The 20251-nt window shown below is 37.0% G+C and overlaps 1 protein-coding gene across 2 annotated transcripts in view; it reads left to right on the top strand.

Annotated features, from left to right (window-relative positions):
- Positions 1-20251, top strand: part of MARCHF8 (membrane associated ring-CH-type finger 8) — a 109773-nt gene that overhangs the window by 60337 nt on the left and 29185 nt on the right. For both annotated transcript variants that reach the window (XM_069071324.1, XM_069071323.1), the window contains exon 3: positions 16846-16896. In XM_069071324.1, coding sequence (XP_068927425.1) covers positions 16846-16896 — 51 coding nt within the window. The remainder of the gene's footprint in view (positions 1-16845; positions 16897-20251) is intronic.

Below are 20251 nucleotides of genomic sequence, written 5' to 3'. Positions count from 1 at the left end.
CAGTATTTTTGCTAAGAGAAAAATTAGGCAGTTCATAGATGTGAACACAGCTGTAGACTTGCAGCTTAGAGGATATGCCTGTTCTCATGGTTTCAGAACCTAGTTAAGTCTACTTGTGACCATAGTATGTGTATTAGTTTTGTGGAGATGTTTGAGTCTCAGAAGAATGAAAGATTATCAAAGGTACAACCGAAGAGTCTTCGTTCTGTTCTATTATTTGCAGCACTGTGAGGTGTTTGGTTTTATTATTGCTGAGCACTGATGTGCAATTTCATTTGTCAAGGATGTTCCAACAGTTGCCTTGCCATTGGCTTTGTCTGGTTGATTGAACCCTGCTTGTGCTATAAAATACCCTGGACCTGTTGGAACCCAGGAAATAAAGATGAAAGTATGCAGACTATGGACCAAATAGGATGGACTTTTAAGAAATCATTATATTATTTATAATTTTGAAAAGTCTAGTATTTACTGACTACTACTTATATAAAATTCCTAGTTATCTATATCACATACCAGAGATAAATGATCATATGCCCTGTTCTGACATATAATATAAATGAATTTTTATATTCTTTCTTCAAACTATTTGACTGTAAAAATACAATTTTAATCTGTGTGTAATACTGTAATTTCTTAAGTTATGGTAATTTATAATGTAAGCCTATCATAATATATACTATCACATTTTTATTTTATATGACTTTCAGGCTCATGATCAGCCATTCATTACTTAGGAACATAAGAACAGTTGAAATTAATATCTTCTGTTTACTTTATTAAATGGTTGCTTTAGATTTTTAAGTTGAAGTCCATTTTTTAAACAACAATGGACATAAAACATCATTAATTTGCTAAAGACTTATTTCATAGGCACAAAATGAAGACAAGTACTCAAATGAGAATGCATTTGAAAAAAGATAGCCTTCATAAGTATGTCATGGTTACAGGCCAACTATTCAATTAAACAATTTAAAAAATATTTTATATGAATAGCCTGAGTCAAAAAGGTTAGGAATTGAAACCTACTCATGATTTTTGGCCTAATTTTAAGAATGCTGAGTGTGAATTGGCATCACAGTTAATTTTGTATTTTTTAAAGCAATTAGGATTAAGTAACTTGCTCAAGGTTATACGGCCAGGTGTTTCTGGGTGGGTGGTAAGTGTCTGAGCCTGGGATTCGATCCCCAGGTCATCCCAACACTGGAGCCGGTGCTCTTACTCGCTGTGCTACCTGGCCACCCCCATCATAGTTCGTTTTGATAAAAAGTACTTTGTTCTCTCACTCCCCTTTCTCAAGATGGTTGCCAATAAATTGGTTTGTCTTACATTGAGCTTAAATATTAAATTGATAAATACATCAAACACAGTAAGAACATTTAAATGTATTGTACCTGACATTAATTGGTTCCATGAAAATATGAGTTGGTTCTAACATCAGGTGAAATGATAATCTTGGAGTAAGATCATCTAGATCATGCTAATCATGGTGATTGATTGGAAGAGGGTTTCCTAATATTAAGGTGGGAGTTGATCATAATGTATTACCAAAGTTCCTGATAAGCAGAATTGGTTCAGACAGTGACATATGGGGATGTTTTCCAGTCTAAACTGATAGTGTACAAAGTTTAGTGGATCTGTTTTATATTAGTTTGCAGAAATGGTGTTGGTCCAGACACCAAAAAGGCTCTTTTTTAAAATGACCAACTTAGCTTTTGAGCTTTTTGTGTTTTGTTTTCTTTTTTGACAGTAAATTTTCTCTATTCCATGCTAAACTAGAATAAGATATTATCTAAATGTTATATCACATTTAAAACCAATATTTGCCATTTTAGTACAAAAAGTTTGTTATATTTTGGAGAGTATTTTAATCTATTCTTTCAAAACTGGTAAGCCTTTTTTCTTAATTTTTTTTTAAATTGGGGGGCAGATATCTAAAAAATAAAATTAAGATGTGAGAGAAGAATATATTGGGAAAAGGAGAGGAGGAGAGATAGAACGAGGTGGATTGTCTCACATAAAGGGGGCAGGAGAAGGCTGTTACAATGGAGGGGAAGAGTAGGAAGGTGAAAGGTAATGAGTCAACCTTACTCTCATTGGATTTGGCTTAAGGAGGGAATAACATACACACTCAATTAGGTATTTTGTCCTACAGGAAAGTAGGGGGGGAAGGGGATAAGAGGGGGGATGATAGAAGGGAGGGCAGATTAGGGGAGAGGATAGTTAAAAGCAAACACCTTTGAAAAGGAACAGGGTCAAAAGAGAAAATAGAATAAATGAGGGACAGGATAGGATGGAGGAAAATATAGTTAATCTTTCACAGTATGACTACTATAGAAATGTTTTGCATAACTACACATGTATAACCTATATTGAATTGCTTGTGGGTGGGTAAGGAGGGGAGAAGGGAGAGAATCTGGAACTCAAAAGTTTTAAAAACAAATGTTAAAAAATTGTTTTCACATGCAACCAGGAAATAAGATATACAGACAGTGGGGTATAGAAATCTATTTTATCCTAAAAAAAAAAGTAAGGGGAGGAATGGGGTGGGGATGTAGGAGAGGCTAGATTGGGGGAAGGGGTATGTAGTATGCTTGCTATCTTGGGGTGGTGGGTAGGGGAGAGATGGGGAGAAAATTTGTAACTCAAAATCTTGTGGAAATGAATGTTGAAAACTAAAAATAGATAAATTTAAAGAATTTTTTAAAATGTAAACAAAATTAGGTATCCTTTATAACCATCTCCAAGACAGTGTTCTCTAAGCTTTTTTTTTTATGATAACAAAGTCATACAATTAAAAATTTAGAACACAAAATAATCAGGGGACAGGGGATTAGTCCTTAATTTTCCATAACCTTTATATTATGTAAACGGATTTTCTTTTCTATTGGATAAGTTATTGGATTTTTTTAAAGGGAAGGGGGAGAAACCTTTCCAAGATAAAGATTTGAGTGATTTGCAAGTAAGTGCTAATGTAATTAATTAAAACAATTTGTACTGTATTTCAAAGGAATTTATGAGAAGGTTAAATGGCTTTTAACATTTATATTCAATTAGGATCCAATGAGAAAATATTTGTAAAGGCCTTGTTTATGCATTCATCTTTATTTTTATATTTTGTTTTGATTTTCAGCTCTAAAATCTTTCCTTCCCATTATACATATAAAGTGATGCAAAATCTGTTTCCACATTTGCCACAACTCCTTCCTTCCAGTTTTAACATCTTACACTTCTATTTCTTGATTCCCAGTCAAGTATGTGGTTTCTGTCAGTTCATATTGGTGTCCAGAACAGATTATTCCAATCTTTTATTATGTTATAAGGTTGGGGAATGAAAACACTTCACCAAATGACTTGGTAAATGAAATTAACAAAACTCAAAAGATAGCCAGTGTCAACAGTCTTTCTTAATCTTGCCTTCTAATCTAACCTAGAAGAATAAGTAGAACTAGGAAGGAAACTGAAATGTTCATCATTGCAATATTGCTGTTACTGTGTACTGTGATATCCTGGTTCAACTCACTTCACTTTGTATCAGTTCATAAAGATCTTGTCAGGTTTTTCTAAAACCATCCCCCTCTTCATTTCTTACTGCACGCTAGTATTCCATCACAATCATATCTGAAGCAGGTGCTGTGAAACACTTAAGAGTTTGGTCTGGCATCAAAGATGCCAAGGTCTTCCACTACATTCTGGGCTATTGCCTGCATCTTGATTTTTATCCTGCCCCAAGACTTCAGTAAATCAGGAAGAGAGAATGAAGCTCTTGACTTTGTGCAGGTTGGCCTCACTTAAATCCAGCTCACACTCAGATCAAGACATCACCCTTGATCTCGCTGATCCTCTTTGAAAATGAGCAAAAACAGTAATATATCGCAGCTTGTCCAGCTGTTTGCCCATCGATGGTCATCCCCCCAGTTTCCAATTCCTTGCCACCCCAAAAAAGAGCTGATAGAAATACTTTTGTTCGTATAGATCCTTTTCCTTTACCTTTTTCTTTGATCTCTTACACAAATCTAGTAGTGATATTTTGGGATCAAAGGGTAGTCTTTTGTGTCATAGTTCCAAATTGTTCTCCAAAATTGTTGAACCAGTTCACAACTTACCCAATGGTTCATTAGTGTACTTATCCCTTCTAACATCTGTCACTTCTGATAGGTGTGAGGTGGTATCTCAGAGTTCTTTTAATTGACCTTTCTCTAATTAATAGTGATTTAGAGCATTTTTCACATGATTATAGATAGCTTTGATTTCTTCTTCTGAAAACTGCCTGTTCATATCCTTTGACTATTGATCAATTGGGAAATGGCTCTTATTTTATACATTTGACTCAGTTGCATAGATAGTTGCGAAATGAGTCAGAGGAATTTGTTGTAAAAATTTTTGGTATTACTTCATTGTCTATGGTACCTTTTATCAAAATATAATCTCACTTCTTTTTTAAAAATTAGATCTATTTTTCCTTTTGATTGCCTTGAAATCATGATAGCTACTCCTGCCTTTTTCACTTCAACTAAAGTATAATAGATTTTATTTCCACTCCCTTATTCTGTGTCTTTCTATTTCGTGTGTATCTAGTAAAAACAACATATTATTTTCTAATCCATTCTGCTATCCACTTCCATTTTGTAGGTAAGTTCATTTCATTTGTATTCCCAATTATGATTACTAACTCTGAATTATCCTCTGTCCTATTTTCTTCTGTTTATCATATTCTCTCTCGGTCTCTCTCTCTCTTTCTCTCTCGGTCTCTCTCTCTCTCTCTCAGTCTCTCTCTCTCTCTCTCTCTCTCTCTCTCTCTCTCTCTCTCTCTCTCTCTCTCTTTCTCTCTCTCTCTCTCTCCCCCCATCCCTCCTCAAAATTCTTTTATGCTTCTGACTCATACTGGCAGCATTAATGAGGATGCTTTTAGCAGGAACAACTTTACAACTGAATAACAGTAACATTTATTATATTAATTAGAGCTGTCTTGTGTACAGTTATCTCTCTTTAATGATATTACATGTTAAAACAATTCTTAAAATCATTTTTGAATTCCAAATTCCTTCCCTCCTTCTATGCTCTCCCCCTCCTTGAGAAGGCAAACACTTTGGTATAGATTATATATGGTCCAGTCATGTAAAACAGATTTCCTTATTAGCCATATTGCAAAAGAGAACATAGATACACACACACCTCTTTCCCCCAAAATATAAAAAATAAAGTTAAAAAGTATGCCATGTTTTGCACTCAGATTCTATCAGTTCTTTCTCTGGAAGTGGATAACATTTCCCATCATAGGTCCTTCAGAATTGTCTTGGATCTTTGTATTATTGGGAATAGCTCAGTCATGTATGTCAGATCATTGTATGATATTGCTATTACTGTGTACAGTGTTCTCTTTCTTTTCACTTTGCTTTAGTTCATATAAGTCTTTCCATGTTTTTATGAAAGCATCCTGCTCATCATTTTTTATAAGCATAATAGGATTTCATCACAATCAGATAACACAACTTGTTCAGCCATTCCCAATTGATGGCCATCCCTTTAATTTCCTTTTTTTTTTTTCAGTTTCATCGGTGTGAGGTAGTACTTCAGAGTTCTTTTAATTGGCATTTTTCTAAACAATAGTGATTTGGAGCATTTTTCATATGACTGTAAATGGCTTTGATTTATTCGTCTGAAAACTGCCTGTTCCTATCCTTTGACCACTTATTAATTGGGGAATTATTTGTACTGTTATAAATTTGACTCAATTCTCTATACATTTGAGAAATGAGGGACCTTTATTGGAGAAATTTTTTCTCCCAGTTTTCTGCTTTCTTTCTAATCTTTTCTGTGGAGTCTTTAAGTTTTTATTTGACCCTCTGGATCTAAGATATTAAGGCAGTTTTCCTTTTTTTTTCTTTTCTTTTTTGGAGGGGGAAGGCAGGGCAATTGGGGTTAAGTGACTTGACAAGGTCACATGACTAGTAAGTGTTAAGTGTCTGAGGTTGAATTTAAACTCAGGTCCTCCTGACTCCAGGGCCAGTGCTCTATTCACTGCACCACCTAGCCACCCCTTCCTTTTCAATTTCTTGAAATATGATATTAGGCCCCTTTTTTTGATTATGGTTTTTAAGTAGTCCAATAATTTTTAAATTATCTCTCCTCAATCTGTTTTTCCAGGTTGTTTTTCCAATGAGATATTTCATATTTTCTTGTTTAGTTCCTGACTAAGTTCAGATAGGTCCCTCTCCTCTGTTCCAATATTTTAGGGTGCAGATTTTGTTTTATGAAATATTCAATAGTCAAGAGGCAACATTGTAATAGAAAGACAGATGAACTTGTTCAGAGAGAACTAGTTTCCAGTTCTTCTGTCACATTAGTTAAATGCCTGGGATTGTGTCACTGAACCTCTCTCCCCAAAGCCTTCCTTTACAGAGGGCTCAGACATGTACTTTCCAGGTCATTCTTCACTTTCCATCAACATTTCTGCTTGGTTTCCACTCCTCCTCCACTGATTTCCCCATCCCACTTGCTTTTCAGCTTCCTTTTGTATGTTGCTTTCTCCCATGAGATTATAAGCTCCTTGAAGAGCAGGGCTGTCTTTCTTTTTCTTATTTGTATCCCCCAGTGCTTAGCATAGTGCCTGGCACATAGGAAGTGCTTAGGAAAGGTTTATTAAATGCATTGAAAATTGAATTTCTAAGCCTGTTTCCTTTTTTGCGTAATAGGAATAATAATAATAATAATACCTGTAGTCCCTACCTCCCAGTACCAGGTGAGATTATGTATGTGAAAACTCTGCAAACCTTAAAGTACTATGTAATGTCAGTCATTGTTATTTAAAGATTTTTGTCTTATGAATTCAATTTTCTGGCATTGAGTAAAGTATGCTCTTTTATTCTGTTATTAAATTCTCTGACAACAGAGTGTATCATTGAAGCATAACTTCTTTAATAATGAAGGTTTTACATAAAAGTTTGCAGTAGTTTTTCAAATAAATATTAATCTGTACCCATTAGTGTTTTATACCGGTGAGGTGAAAAAGATGAAGAATTTTTTTATGCAGCATTTTTAAAGAAAGGAAATCTTCCATAGAAGGAATTTTCTAGATAGCTGGAATTTTTCTGCCTAGAAGTCAGAACTTTTTCTTGTAACCCTCTCAATGGAAATATAAAATGCATTACACATTTTCATGGTTTCTTAAATAGAACATGATGATCATTTTCTAGTCTTTTTGTAATGACACATTGCAATATAGTAGTTCGTATTCATAGTGGTGGCTTCATGGTGTGATGGCAATTGCCATGAACCCGACCAGGATTTAGGTTCTTTTGTACATCAGGGTAACCTAATTGTGACTCCTAGGTTTTCCAAAGTTTCCTTAGGCTAACAGAGAGCAGAAGCACTTGAACTCAGCACCTTGCTGATGGAGCTGTAAGATAATGCCTGAGATACAAGAAGACCAGATACTGAAAATACCAGTTGCATACCAAAAAACTTAAAAATCAGTCAATGATATTTATTTAGTGCTTACTGTCTTTGGAGTACTCTGCTAAGCTCTGGCTATGCAAAAAAAAAGGTAAAAACAGCCCCTACCCTCATTTTCTAATAGAGAAAACAATCTATATATACAAGATGCAAGGTAAAATGCAAGGTAAATTGGAGGTGATCTCAGAGGGAAGGCTCTAGCAATATGGTTCCAAAAAGACTTTCTGCAGAAGACAGAGGGTACCAGAGGGCTGGATGAGCGTTGTATTTCAGAATATACTTGTCAGCACTAAATGAACAAAACTGAGTAAGAGCAAGTGGGATCATGAATCAGAACATTGTCAGAATCAGAATTAAGGAAGAGATGGATAATAATGCAAATAACAGGGTCCTGTGGATACAGGACTCTTAAATATCTGGGGTGTATGAATTCCTGCTTTGAATTTTAAACTGGCATCATCTCTTTGGACTGGGTGGCATCATTTCTCATTTTCAGGTTCTTCTCTCCTTTTCTCCCCCTCCCAGTTTTACTAAATAATTATTATTGATTGCATATCTTTTTTTTCCTTCAGAGTGTTGGCTGTTAAATCTTGTATGATTCCTGACAGTGGTTCCTTGGCACTCGACTTCTTTCTGACTGCTTGTAATATTTTTTTCTTTGACCTGGAAATGTAGGATTTTGGCTGTAATGTTTCTGGAGTTTTCATTTGGGGTTCCTTTTAGGAGATAACCAGAGGATTCTTTCTATTTTCACTTTGCTCTTTGGTTCTAAGAGATTTGGGCAGTTTTCTTTTCTGATTTTTGAAATATGATGTCTAGGCTTTTCTTTATTCCTTTTTTTTTTAATCATAACATTCAGATAGTTTTTCTCTTCAATCTCTTTTTCACGTTTTTTTTGGCATTGAGATACCTTATATCATCTTTTTCCAAAAAAAACCCCAAAGAGGTAACAAATAGGCATATAGTCAAACCAAATTAATCCACGGATTCTATATGTCTTCAAGTGTTTCTCTTTCTGCTCCTTGAGTTGATTACTCTCAGGAAGTGGGTGACATATTTCATAAGTCCTTTAGAAAGAGGCTATTGCATGATCAGAGTTATTAGGTATTACAGATATATTTTTCTTTATAAACTTATTTTCCTCATATAAATTGTTCTCCTGTCTGCTCACTTGACTTTATCAGTTTATATTACTCAGGATTCTTAGAAAACATCTCTTTCATCATTTCTTGCAGTGCATTAATATAATTACATCCATTTACCACCATTTTTTCAACCATTCTCCCATCAATTGGCAGAACTTCCTAGTTGGTTTCTTTTCTCACATTTTTTAATATCTTCTTCAGAATCAGGAAGTTTGTTTTGATTGCAAATATCGCCTTCCCAGTTTTAACCTCCATCATTCCTCCCTATCTCTGCTAATTTTCCTGTTGAATTTGATGTATTTTTACATGAAATTGTGTGTGTTCAACCTTTCTTTTGTCTGTTTCAGATGAGTGAGGTTCATGTATTTCCAATCTGCCCCAACCCTTCTCCAAGTTTTTGTCTGTTCTTTTCATGCATCCCAATTATGAGAAATAGCAATTTCCACCCCCTTCTTCCTCCTTTCTACAATAATGGTTTCTTTTTTTATACTCCCTTCTCATTCTTCTTTTAAAACCCTCAGAACAGAACCAGCTCACCCTCCAAGTCCTCTTCCTTTCATACCCCTTTCCTTCCCTCCCCCCAGTTAAAAAAAAACACCCTTATGGAAAATGTCCTTAAGTCAAACAAAACAAATTTCTGCTTTGCCTATGTCCAGAAATGTCTGCCATCCTGTATATTTTGTTCTTCACCTTTTTGTGATGGATAGTGTTCTTCATCATCTGTCCTTTGGCCTCTTGTTTGATTGTTGCATTAATCAGAGTTCTGAAGGCTTTCAAAGGCCATTCAGAGCTTCTCTGAAAACATTCCCTTCATCATTTCTCACAATATAGTTCCATTCAGTTTTTATGCTATCATTTGTTCAGCCATTCCCCAACTTGTAGACAACCCCTTAGTTTACAGTTTTTTTGCCGCTCCAGAAAAAGCTGCTATAAGTACTTTTGTACGTATATGCCCTTTTCCTCTTTCATGTCTTTTGGTGTATTGACCCAGTACTACTCTTGCTGGCTCAAAGTCTAGTGACTTTCCAAAATGCTTTCCAGAAGGGCTGGACCAGTTCACAGTTCTGCTGACAGTGCATCAGTGTGCCTATTTTCCCATTGCTTTTCCAGCATGACGTTTTCCTCTTTTGTCAGTCTAATGGGGATGAAGTGAAATCTCCAAGTTGCCTTAATTTGTATTATTTCTTATTAATAGTAAATTAGAGCACTTTTTCCTTGTCAGTACTTTTTAAAGACTCTGTGTTTCTGAAGACACACTTGTTCCTTCTCCCTCCATTAGAAAGTTAGCTGTTTATCATCTTAAAGCCCCTTCCACTTACACACATGAATTTAATTTTCTGGGTTTCTTTCTTTTTCTAAGCAGCTGGGTCAGTCCGTGAGCAAGCATTTATTAAGTGCCTACTATGTGCCAGGCAAACTGCTACATGAGGGGATGTTACACTGTACGCATACAGAGCTGAGCCTGAAGCTTGGATCCAGCCTCAGATAATATCTCTGTGATGCTAGGCACTCATTTCACCTGTCTGCCTCAGTTTCCTCCACTGTAAAGTGGGAATAATAATAACACCTGTCTCCCAGGGTTGTTGTGAAGATCATATGAGATAAAATGTACACTTAGTGTAGTGCTTGTTTAAAATGCTGCTTCTTTCCCTTTTCTCTCCCCTTTTGTTCTCTATTTTTCATTTCACAGTTCTTTTCTTCAGGAATTCCTGGACATCCTCTTCCACTAGGTCCATTTTCCCCCTTTAGGATTATGCTTAGCTTTGCACGGTAAATTATTCTTGGTTGTACGTAGATTTATGTCTTTTGCTTTATGGAATGCGGTATACCAAACTCCTTGTTTGTATTAGAAACTTCTGGGTTTTGTGTGATATTGACTATAGTTTCTTGGTATTTAACTTCTTTCTATACTTGCAGGTTTTGTTTTGTTTTGTTTTTCTTTACATGAGAGCTCAGAATTTTGGCTCTGCCGGTCCTCTGAGTTTTCATTTGGGGGTTTCTTTCAAGAAAGAAGTAGTGGATTCTTTTTATTTTTCTGTGTGCCTTCCAGTTTTAATATATTTGGGCAATTTTCACTTATAATTTTTTGTCAAATATAGCAAGTTTTTCCATAGATATTCTTCAGTTTCCTTTGAATTATGTTTTGACGGCATATAATTTTCTTTAGCAAGCAATTCTGATAATTCTCTGTCATAAATGTACCTTGTTCATTTTTCATTTTATAACTTGATTTTCCTCTTTTTCTTTATTTTTGTCGGTGTTTTATAAAGGCTCTTAATTTTATCAGTTCTATAGTCTTTTTGTTATTCAGTTTCTCTATTCTCTTTAAAATTACAAGCTAATCCTTTGTACTTCTTTTAGAGTATCTAACTTGTTAATTTTCTAGTCCTCTAAATTAGGCACTCAGTTAATTGATCCTTTTTTCTGTTTTGTTAATTTTTCAGAGATATAGATTTTTCCACTGAGGACCACTTTAGTTGCATCCAGAAAATTTTAGTGTATTGTTTCATTGTTATCAATATCTTTAACATCATTATTTGTGGGTTTTGTGTTTTAGTCTTTGATGTATTCATTATTCAGGATCAATGCCATTACTTAGTTTCCATTTGTATCTTTTGTTCTTATTTTCTTTATTCATTACTAATTTTAATCTTATACTATATAAATTATTTGTTTATTAGGCAGCTAGGAGGCATAATGGATAGAGTTCTGGCCCCAAAATCAAAAAGACCCAAGTTGAAATCCAGCCTCAGCTACTTACTAGCTCTGGGACCTTGGTCAAGTTACTAAGTGCATGTCCCAGTGCCTGACACCCTATATAAATGCTGCTAATTATTGTTGTTATTATATATGCTTTTGTAATCTTTTTATGAGTTCTTTGTGCTCTTAACATTTAGTCAGATTTTGTAATGGTTTTATAGAATTGCTAGAAATTTGTATTATTTAATAGTCCCTTTTAGAAATCTAGACTCAGTCCAAACTAGTTTATCTAACAACTTGTGCACAGCTCCTTATACCCACATAAGGGGAGGTCCCAGCAGTGTGGCAGAACATCTCTTGGCTTTTATGAATGCATGACCTTTGATAAGTTACCTAACCACATATCTAAAATGAAAATGTTGATCTAGCTGGTTTTGAAGGTCCTTTCTAGCTTTTATATCTATGATTCTGTCATAGCCAGAGGATGATCTTCTTTCTGATGGTCCTTGAAGTACATAAACACCGAGTAAGGCACTCAGTAAGTATTTGTTAAGTGCCTGTATGTGTTAGGCCCAGAGCTTAGCACTAGGGGTGCAAAGAAAGGCAAAAGACAGTTGCTGCCCTCCAGGAGCTCACAGCTTAACGGAGGAGACAAAAATGTACGAGTAGGCTGTATACAGAATAAATGGGAAATAATCAAGAGACAGAAGGTACTAGAATCAAGGGGATCAGGAAAGGCTTCCTGTAGAAGGTGGCATTTAGCTGGGGCCTGAAGGAAGCCAGGAGGCAGAGATGAGGAGGAAATGTTCCAGGCATGGGGACACAGGCAGTGAATATGGCTGATCAGGAGAAGGAAGAGCATGGACGCCGCTGTTCCTGGAGCAGAATACGTGATGTAAGAAGAATGGAAAGGTAGGGGTGGGGGGAGTAAGTTATAAAGGGCTTCGAACACTAGAGGATTATATATTTGCTGCTGAAGATGATAAGGAGCCAGCTGGGTTGCATAGTGGATAGAGCATTGGACCTGGAATCAAGAAGACCTGAGTTAAAATCCAGTCTCAGACACTTAGTAGTTGTATGGCCCTAAGCAAGTAACTTAACTTTTGTCTGCCTCAGTTTCCTCAACTGTAAAATGGAGTTAACAATGACGCCTACCTCAGAAGATTGTTGTGAGGATCAAATGAGATAATATAAAGCACAGCAGAGGGCCCAGCACATAGTAGGTTCTTAATAAATTTTTGTTCCCTCAGTCCTTCCCTCCCTTTATTTTTTGCCTTTATTCAAGTGTTGAAGAGGAATGTTGAAATCTCCTACTATTATTGTGCTACTATTTAGAATCTTTTTTTTTTTGCAACTTGCATAGCATCTCTTAAAAGATCTTAGCTTCTATACCACTTGGTAAACATCATTTAATATTGTTTTCTTTGTGCTGTATTTTTTACTGTCCTTCTTGTCCCATGTGTATGTTGGAAGGAGGGAGAGTAAGACGAAACTCTGTGACAGGGGATTGTCACCACTGTGAGGAGTCTGGTTACCAGTTTGACTTGCCTTCTCTGTCTTTGTTGATGTCCCTGGGGGAAAGCCTCCTACAGTGGATTGTAAGGAGGCCTTTTGTACCAAAGGTCTGAGAAATCATAACATGGTGTTAATAGTGGAGTATGTTGGAATTCATAGCTCTTTCTTATTATCTGGAAGGAGAACAAGGTGCCTGTACCAGATATTGTGGGACCCTGACAGTCAGAATGGCTAAGTTGGTACTAAAGTGGCTGTAGGATCTTCATATTACTATTTAAAGCTTTTCCTACCCTGGGTCCAACCTATCATTCCAACTTTCTTGTACATTACTGCTCTTTATGCACTCTCTGGTCCAGCCAGCTGGCCTTCTTGCTAATCCTCGCAAGTGCCATCCTATTCCTGAGGCTTTTGCTGCTATCTCTAGTGCTACTGCCCCTCTCCTGACTCCTTAGCATTGGTTTGGTATCTAGTGCTGTTCTAGCACGCTGCAGGGCCTGGCAGAAGCACAAAAGTCCTGATTTTTTTTAAAAAGAAAGAGTCTACAGGTAATAACAAGCCAGTGATAGGTCTCCTTGATTCCTGACCAAAACAATTCTCGAATTTATTATGTAAGGCACAATTAGCCAACTTCCAGAAAAGGGAGGAGGCATCATGTAGAGGTCATGCTGGACTCACTACGCTTCCTCTTTGGCAGGGCTATTAGACTGTTAGGATTAGAAAATCCTGTACATGTAGCAGATCATCCTGCTCTCCTTGTGGACAAGTGGATCCTATGTCTTAGGTAGACTAAGAAGTAGTTCAATGACCAGACCTCACTCCTAAGGAAACTTCCAGGAGGAGGTTCAGGGCCCAGGCATCTGGGGTTAGCCTTGTACTGTGTAACATTTTTATCAGTAACTTGAATGGAGGCATAGAAGTCAAGCTTATCAAAGCTGCAGATGACGTAAAACCTTAAGAGATACCAAACAAATAATATGACAGGAGGGAAAAAGATGATTTAACAGGCGAGAATGTTGGTAAAACTTATGAATAAAATGACATTTAATAGTGATAAATGTAGTCATATATTTGGGTTCAAAAAATCAATTTGACAAGTACCAGGCAGGGGAGGTGTGGCTAGAAAGCAGTTGATGTGTTACCCTTAATATCCATGGGCAGTTTTCTCTCCCCTGCCCTCTCCCTCAGCTTTCATTTCAAAAGTTGTTTTGATTCCTCTGGTGCTATGAAAAGATGCCTAGTTCTGGCTTCAGGTCCCAGTTTGATCATATTGTACATCAAAGCAATAACCTTCACGGGCATGTTTCCTTTTCTGCTTGGACCGGATGATGTCTAAGGTTCCTTTTAGTTCTAAGTCTGAGACTCCAGACCATTTCATTCTTACTAGCCCTTGTTAGGCAAACTTTGTCCCTGTCCACATTCTGTTCTCAGATAATATCTTCTTAAGAGGCAATACACAAATCTGCCTTTCTCTTAGGAAGCCCTTGCTTTTGTTTGGCAGCAGTGATTTAAAAAAACAAAGAAAAAAACACCTCCTGTGCTCAGTACTTCTTAATATTTAGTAGTGCTTTCTAGATTCCTTCTGGCCATGTCATTTTTGACCATCTGAATCACTAGAAGTGGGTAGTAGTTGTCTGGACAAGTCTCAGGAGTTTCCCAGTCATGTCCTGGATACATGCCATGGAAAAATGACAGATTTTCTTTTGTTACTAAGCTGACAGATATTATGCTCGGTATTAGTACCTGTCAGCAAAATCACTAAAGACCACTACTTGTCCCCTCTCTTTCTTACCCCTACTGAATAATTTCTCCTCACCTGACAGTACCTTTAGATCAGCAGCTTCACTCCTTGGAGAATACGAAACTAATTTTTAAAGGTTTTACCTTCTTCCTTTTCAGGAAGAACATCCTATCTGTTGCTTCACTATAAGGATTATTCTCTTTTTTCACTTGTCACATTCTTCTATCTTCTAGCTTCCTGACACACAGGCCAAGATTCCTCTCTTCTTCTTTAGATATGTTTTTGTCCTTGGTTTCATTACAAAGGTTTTGTTTTGGTTTGTTTTTTAAAGGAACATTACATTTCTCTCTGGTAATTTGGATGGAGAGAATGAAGAGACATTCCTCAGCCCTTCTCCCTCCCCCCTTAGAACCTCCTTCAAGGAGGGAGACCATTTTGTACCTAGAACATAGATAAATCACTTAGCCATGTGGGTACTGAAGAGTTCTGTTCATTGTGACTTGTCCTTGTTGCCAGCCAGCTATGATATTTCTCTCATACATGCGAGATTTAAGACATAGATTATTAGTGGTCCTAAGAAAAAGCACAGTGCTGTGCTCTGTAAAATGCAAGACATGGTGCCTTGTCTGTGAGAGCCCTCAGTAAATACTGTTTAGTGATGGGCTGCAGTACAACAGAACAAATATTATGCTGGACAGAGGTGTAAAAAAAAGTGTTAACCACAGTTCCGCCACCTCCTAGTTATGATCTGTGTAATAAAAACCATAAGTTCTTCAGACCTTTGAAGTCTGGCTGGCATCTCTACCATGCTGTAGGAGCTGTTCCTTCAGAAGCCACTGGTGATCCTGAATCTCTTGTCTCTGTCCTCATTGACCTTCACCTGCCTACAGTATTTAACACTAATTGACCACATTGCACCCCCCTACCCCTGTGTTCCTTCCTACTTTGCCTTCTGTAATAGCACACTTTCCCAGTCTTCTTCCTTCCTCTCTAATCTCTTCTCTCTTCTTTGTGCCTTTTCTTTCTTTAATCTCTGTTTCCTGTCCTGGCTTTGTTCAGAAGACACTGCATCTCTAGCTGCCTTTTTCAGTGATGTTGGTCCTTCCCTCTTGCACCTTGCCACACTGGGCTCAGAGGAGTTAGTTGCATGTTTCTTGTTCCTTATTGATTCCTCAGGATCCTCCTTCTGCCTTCATCTCGTCACAGCTTTCTCGTCCTTCTGCTTGCTAGAAAAATTAAAGCTATCTGTTGTGGGTTCCCTCATCTCTCTTGTTCCATGCCTCAAAACTTTTATATCTTCACTCATTCTCACTGACTTTCAGTTTCTTCATCCGTAAAATGGTAGGGGTGAAAGATTAGACTAGACCTCTCTAAAGTCTTTCCAACTCTGAATCCTAAGAAGCATTTTTTGATTCACCTTCAGTTCACATATTGTAAATAAACTTTAATTGATTTCACATAATACTTTTTTTATACTTAAGTATTTAAATACATTCAGAGTATTTTTATAAGTATGTTGTATCTCCTCACTAAACTTAGTGATGGCCTGGGCTAGGGGTGGGGAACCTGCGGCCTTGAGGTCACATGTGGCCCCCTAGGTCCTCGAGTGCAGTTTTTTGACCAAATCCAAACTTTAACTGACTCACAAACTTCACAATCCTTTGGATTTGTTCTGTGAAATTTGGATTCAGTTAAAGGGCCATACTTGTGGACTCAGAGGGCTATATGTGGCCTAGAGACCACAGGTTCCCTACCTCTGGTCTTGACCGTGCCATTTTTCTCTCCCACCCAGTCCTTAAGAAAGTGCCATGGGAACCGCTTAGTATCCCCCAAATTATGCTAGTTCTCTGTACTTTCAACATAGCAGGAAGGTAATCAGTGAATGATTGTGGAATGAATACAAAAACATTTTGGTGCATTTTTCTCAAAATGATTTGATGAACTTTGAAAGACTTTAGAATTCTGATCAGTGCAATGATAAATCAGAAGTACAAAGGACTAAAGGTAAAACATACTACTTACCTCCTTAGACTGTATCATATGTTATGAAGATGTTGGACTTAAAATGCAGAATAAGATGTATAGCTTTAGACCTGGTTAATATGAGAATTTGTTTTGCAGGACTATGCATATTTATTATGAAAGTTTTTTTAATTGTTCAGTTGAAGGCAGGCTTGAAGAGTGAGGTAATAAATAGTTGCATAAATTACTTTTAAAACATATTTGATAAGTCTATGCTTGTTTCCTGTATTACCACAATAAGGTCCCCCTAATATCTATCTGTTTTTCGTGCAGAATGAGAAGACTTTGAGGCATTCCATGAGTTGTTCAAGTCACATTTCTAAGGTACTGTATAATCATTTCTCTGTAATTCTTTTTGTGGTCTTGTGATAGATTTTCTTTTGCAGTATGTGTTTTCAGTGTTTTTTCCTCCAAAGAACATAAAACCCCCAATATACATTTTATATTTACTCTTTAAAGCCAGCAAACTGGATATGCAACAGTTTTGGTAGAGTATCAGAAACAATAATTTTCTAAGTAGTAGAGTCATATCATTTTATACTGAGACTGGATCCCAGAGATCTCAGAATCTTAGAAGGAATTTTAGATGACGTCTAGTCCAATTATCCTTTAGATAAACAAGCCACTTCTACAACAGTCTTGACATATGGTAATCCAACTTCTCAAGGACTTCTCCAGGGATGAGGATTTCTTTACTTAATGAGGCAGAGCATTCTGATTTTTAACAGCACTAAATACAGTTAAGTTCTTTCTTATTTATATAAGAATCTTCAAGTAGGAAGGGATTTCAGAGGACATTTAGTTCAGTCTCTAAAGTCTGTACAGGTTCTAAATCTGTGATCACTATAATCAAAACCAGGAAAGAAAGGGTTTAAAAAGGGATTGACCCTGGTTTCTTCAATGACAAAGAAATAATTAGGTTCATTTCTGTTTTTCTAGAAGAATTTTTTTTGGCAAACTCTGATTATTTCCAAAATGCTATTTCTGTGTTATTTACCCTTTTATACAGTAGAACACTGAATTTGAAGGAACAATCTCAATTAAAAGGGAAATATGTGAAGTTGTAGCCCCTCCCCACTATGGAAAAGAGAATATTAATTTAAGACCACAAAAAATCCATTGTTCCCAAAAAGCATATGTAAATTCTACTGTTCTGACTGGAAAGAAACAGCTACATGATCAGATTATGAATTTTAAAGTCAGGCTAGAAGGACCCCACACATACATCCAGGTTAACCTGTATCTGGTTGGGATTCCTCTGTAGAATCTAACAAATAATCATCCACCTTCCCTGTGAAGATTTCTAGCGAAGGAGAACGTGCAACATCAAGAAGAAATGTATACTATTTTGGACAGATTGTGAAGTTTTTCTTTATAAAAAAACAAAATCTGCCCCCTAGCAACTTCCAACTATTACTCCTAGTTCTTTGTTCTAAACAAAGGATCTCAAATTCTCTGTACCTTACAGTCACTTGTGTGACTAGAAAGATGTAGTCAAGTAGATTTAATCATCATCTCTGCCCAGACTTGATTCAAGTATTTGAAGACAGCTATGTGGAAAGGGGCTAGACATGTTCTGTGGGGTCCAGATTCTAGTATGCTTATTGTATGTCAGTTATTGAAATGCTTTTGATTTTATAGCATAAAATGTTGCTCTAAAACCTCTCCAACAAAACGCTCCCACAAATGTTTGTTAAACAAGATTCCTTGAAATATTGAACAGCAGCTAATTTTGGTTGACCTTATAATCACGCAAAGAAGGCATAACACAAGAGAAAGGCATTCTACTCAAAGGTCATCTGCCATTATCCCAGAGGACTCCTAAACAGAGTCCAACTGGAAGGGAGATTTTCTGCCGGTGATGATGTCCTCAAGATAATCAGCCCTATTTCCATATGTTTGAAGTGCATTAAACCTGTTTTCTTCCTTGTCTCACCTCCCCCTCCTCTTTTGGTACCTGGCATTCTGACTTCTGCCTAACCACTCTGCCCAGGTTTCCAATAGTCTCTCAATTCCTTAATCCAATCTCACTTCTTAGCCTTCTTGACTTCTCTGTAGCTTTTGACACTGAAGACCACCGCTTCCTTTCAGATACTCTGCTTTCTCTTTTCTGTTTTTCTTTTCTGTTTTTGTGACCTGGTTCTCTTCCTGCCTAGTTGACCAATCCTTTCAGTCTCCTTTCCTGGTCATTATCCATGTACTGTAACCTTCAAGTATGTTCCTTTCTCCTGGGCCTTCCCCTTTTTTCCTTCACTGTCTTCCTTGATATCATCAGTTCCCAGACATTCATTTATCTTTGTTAGTGCTGTCAGCCCATTCCCGCCCTGAAATTACTTTGTAATTACTTTTCTACATATGAGTTATATTCTCCAAGTTCTATGTAATATGCTCCTTTAAGATAGGGGATGCTTCATTTTATATTTTTAGCCTCAGTGCCTAGCCACATAGGAGGGACAGGGGCTGGATATGTTATTTCATTAGTATCATGGATGGGGAAAAACCCCAATGCACCTTCTTTGTGATACAGTCTAAGAGAAGTGTCCAAGACCTGAGACATTAGGTGAGAGTCCCAAGATCAATCATGTAGCCATTAGGGACATGAAAACAGGTCTTTCTGGTTCCAGGGCTTCCTTCTGTCAACTACACCATATTGATGCTCCTTTAATAGAATGTAATTTAATGAAGATGATAATATTTGTAGAGAGACATCATGTTGTAGTGTATAGAGAGCTGGATCTCTTAATATTTATTTTGCCTCATCCCTAGGACTGCTTCTCATTTTGAAATGCCATCTGTAGGCATAAGTTTCCCCTACAGCCTGTCCTGTTTCTGTAACCTGGAACTGGGTAGTAAGAGACAGATGCCAAATTTGCTCCTTTTCCTATATCAGACTATATCAGACCCCTCTGTAAGATTCTGGAGCCCCTTCTTTGCCTTGATACATAGCCTCAGCCTACTTTCAGTCCCTGTCCTGAAGGCTCCACATGACTGTTTCTGGCCAGTCCCTATCCCTGGTGTCCAAAGACTGCTCTGTCTGTCTTGCTATTTCTCCCCAGGGTAGAATAAAATGATTCACTTTGACTTTTTCTTGGATTTCTAGTCAGGACTAGATCGGGTACATTTTTGAGATCTTTTGTGAAGGAATTGTGGGGGCAAGTTCAGCTATACTTCCTGGTACTCTGCCATCTTGGTTCCTCCTCCCAGTTCTTCATAGTCCCAATCACACTACCTTTTTTTCCCAACAGCCTCAATTAAATTACCTCTTGCATCTCCCAAAATGGGCTCACATTCTAGTGTGTTGATATATTTGTAAAACTTATGTATTGTATTTTCTCTTGAAATATATGTATAACCTTTAAAAGAATCCTAATGTTCTAGAGGCAGTGTGAGTTTTAAGAAGATTGATTTGTCTTGGAGTCAGAAGATCTGTTTTAGGTCTATGATTTCTAGATCTCTGTATCTATCCCACATCACCAACTGCCTGTTGGACATTTTTTAACTACATTTCTCAAACTTAACATGTCTAAAACAGAAGTCATTATCTTTCTCTCTAGACCTTGGCTTTTCTGAACTTACCTCCTACTATCCAGGGTGCCACCACCCTCTTAACCATCCAGGATACACAAGTTTGGTGTCATATTTAACTCCTAGGTCTCTCTTACCCTGTGTATCCAGCCAG

The sequence above is a fragment of the Petaurus breviceps genome, unplaced genomic scaffold, assembly GCF_028583685.1.
Source record: "Petaurus breviceps papuanus isolate PSGF00001 unplaced genomic scaffold, PetGlider_PUasm1.0 90825, whole genome shotgun sequence".
NCBI classification, from domain to species: Eukaryota; Metazoa; Chordata; class Mammalia; order Diprotodontia; family Petauridae; genus Petaurus; species Petaurus breviceps.
This window is presented reverse-complemented; position numbering and strand designations above follow the sequence as displayed.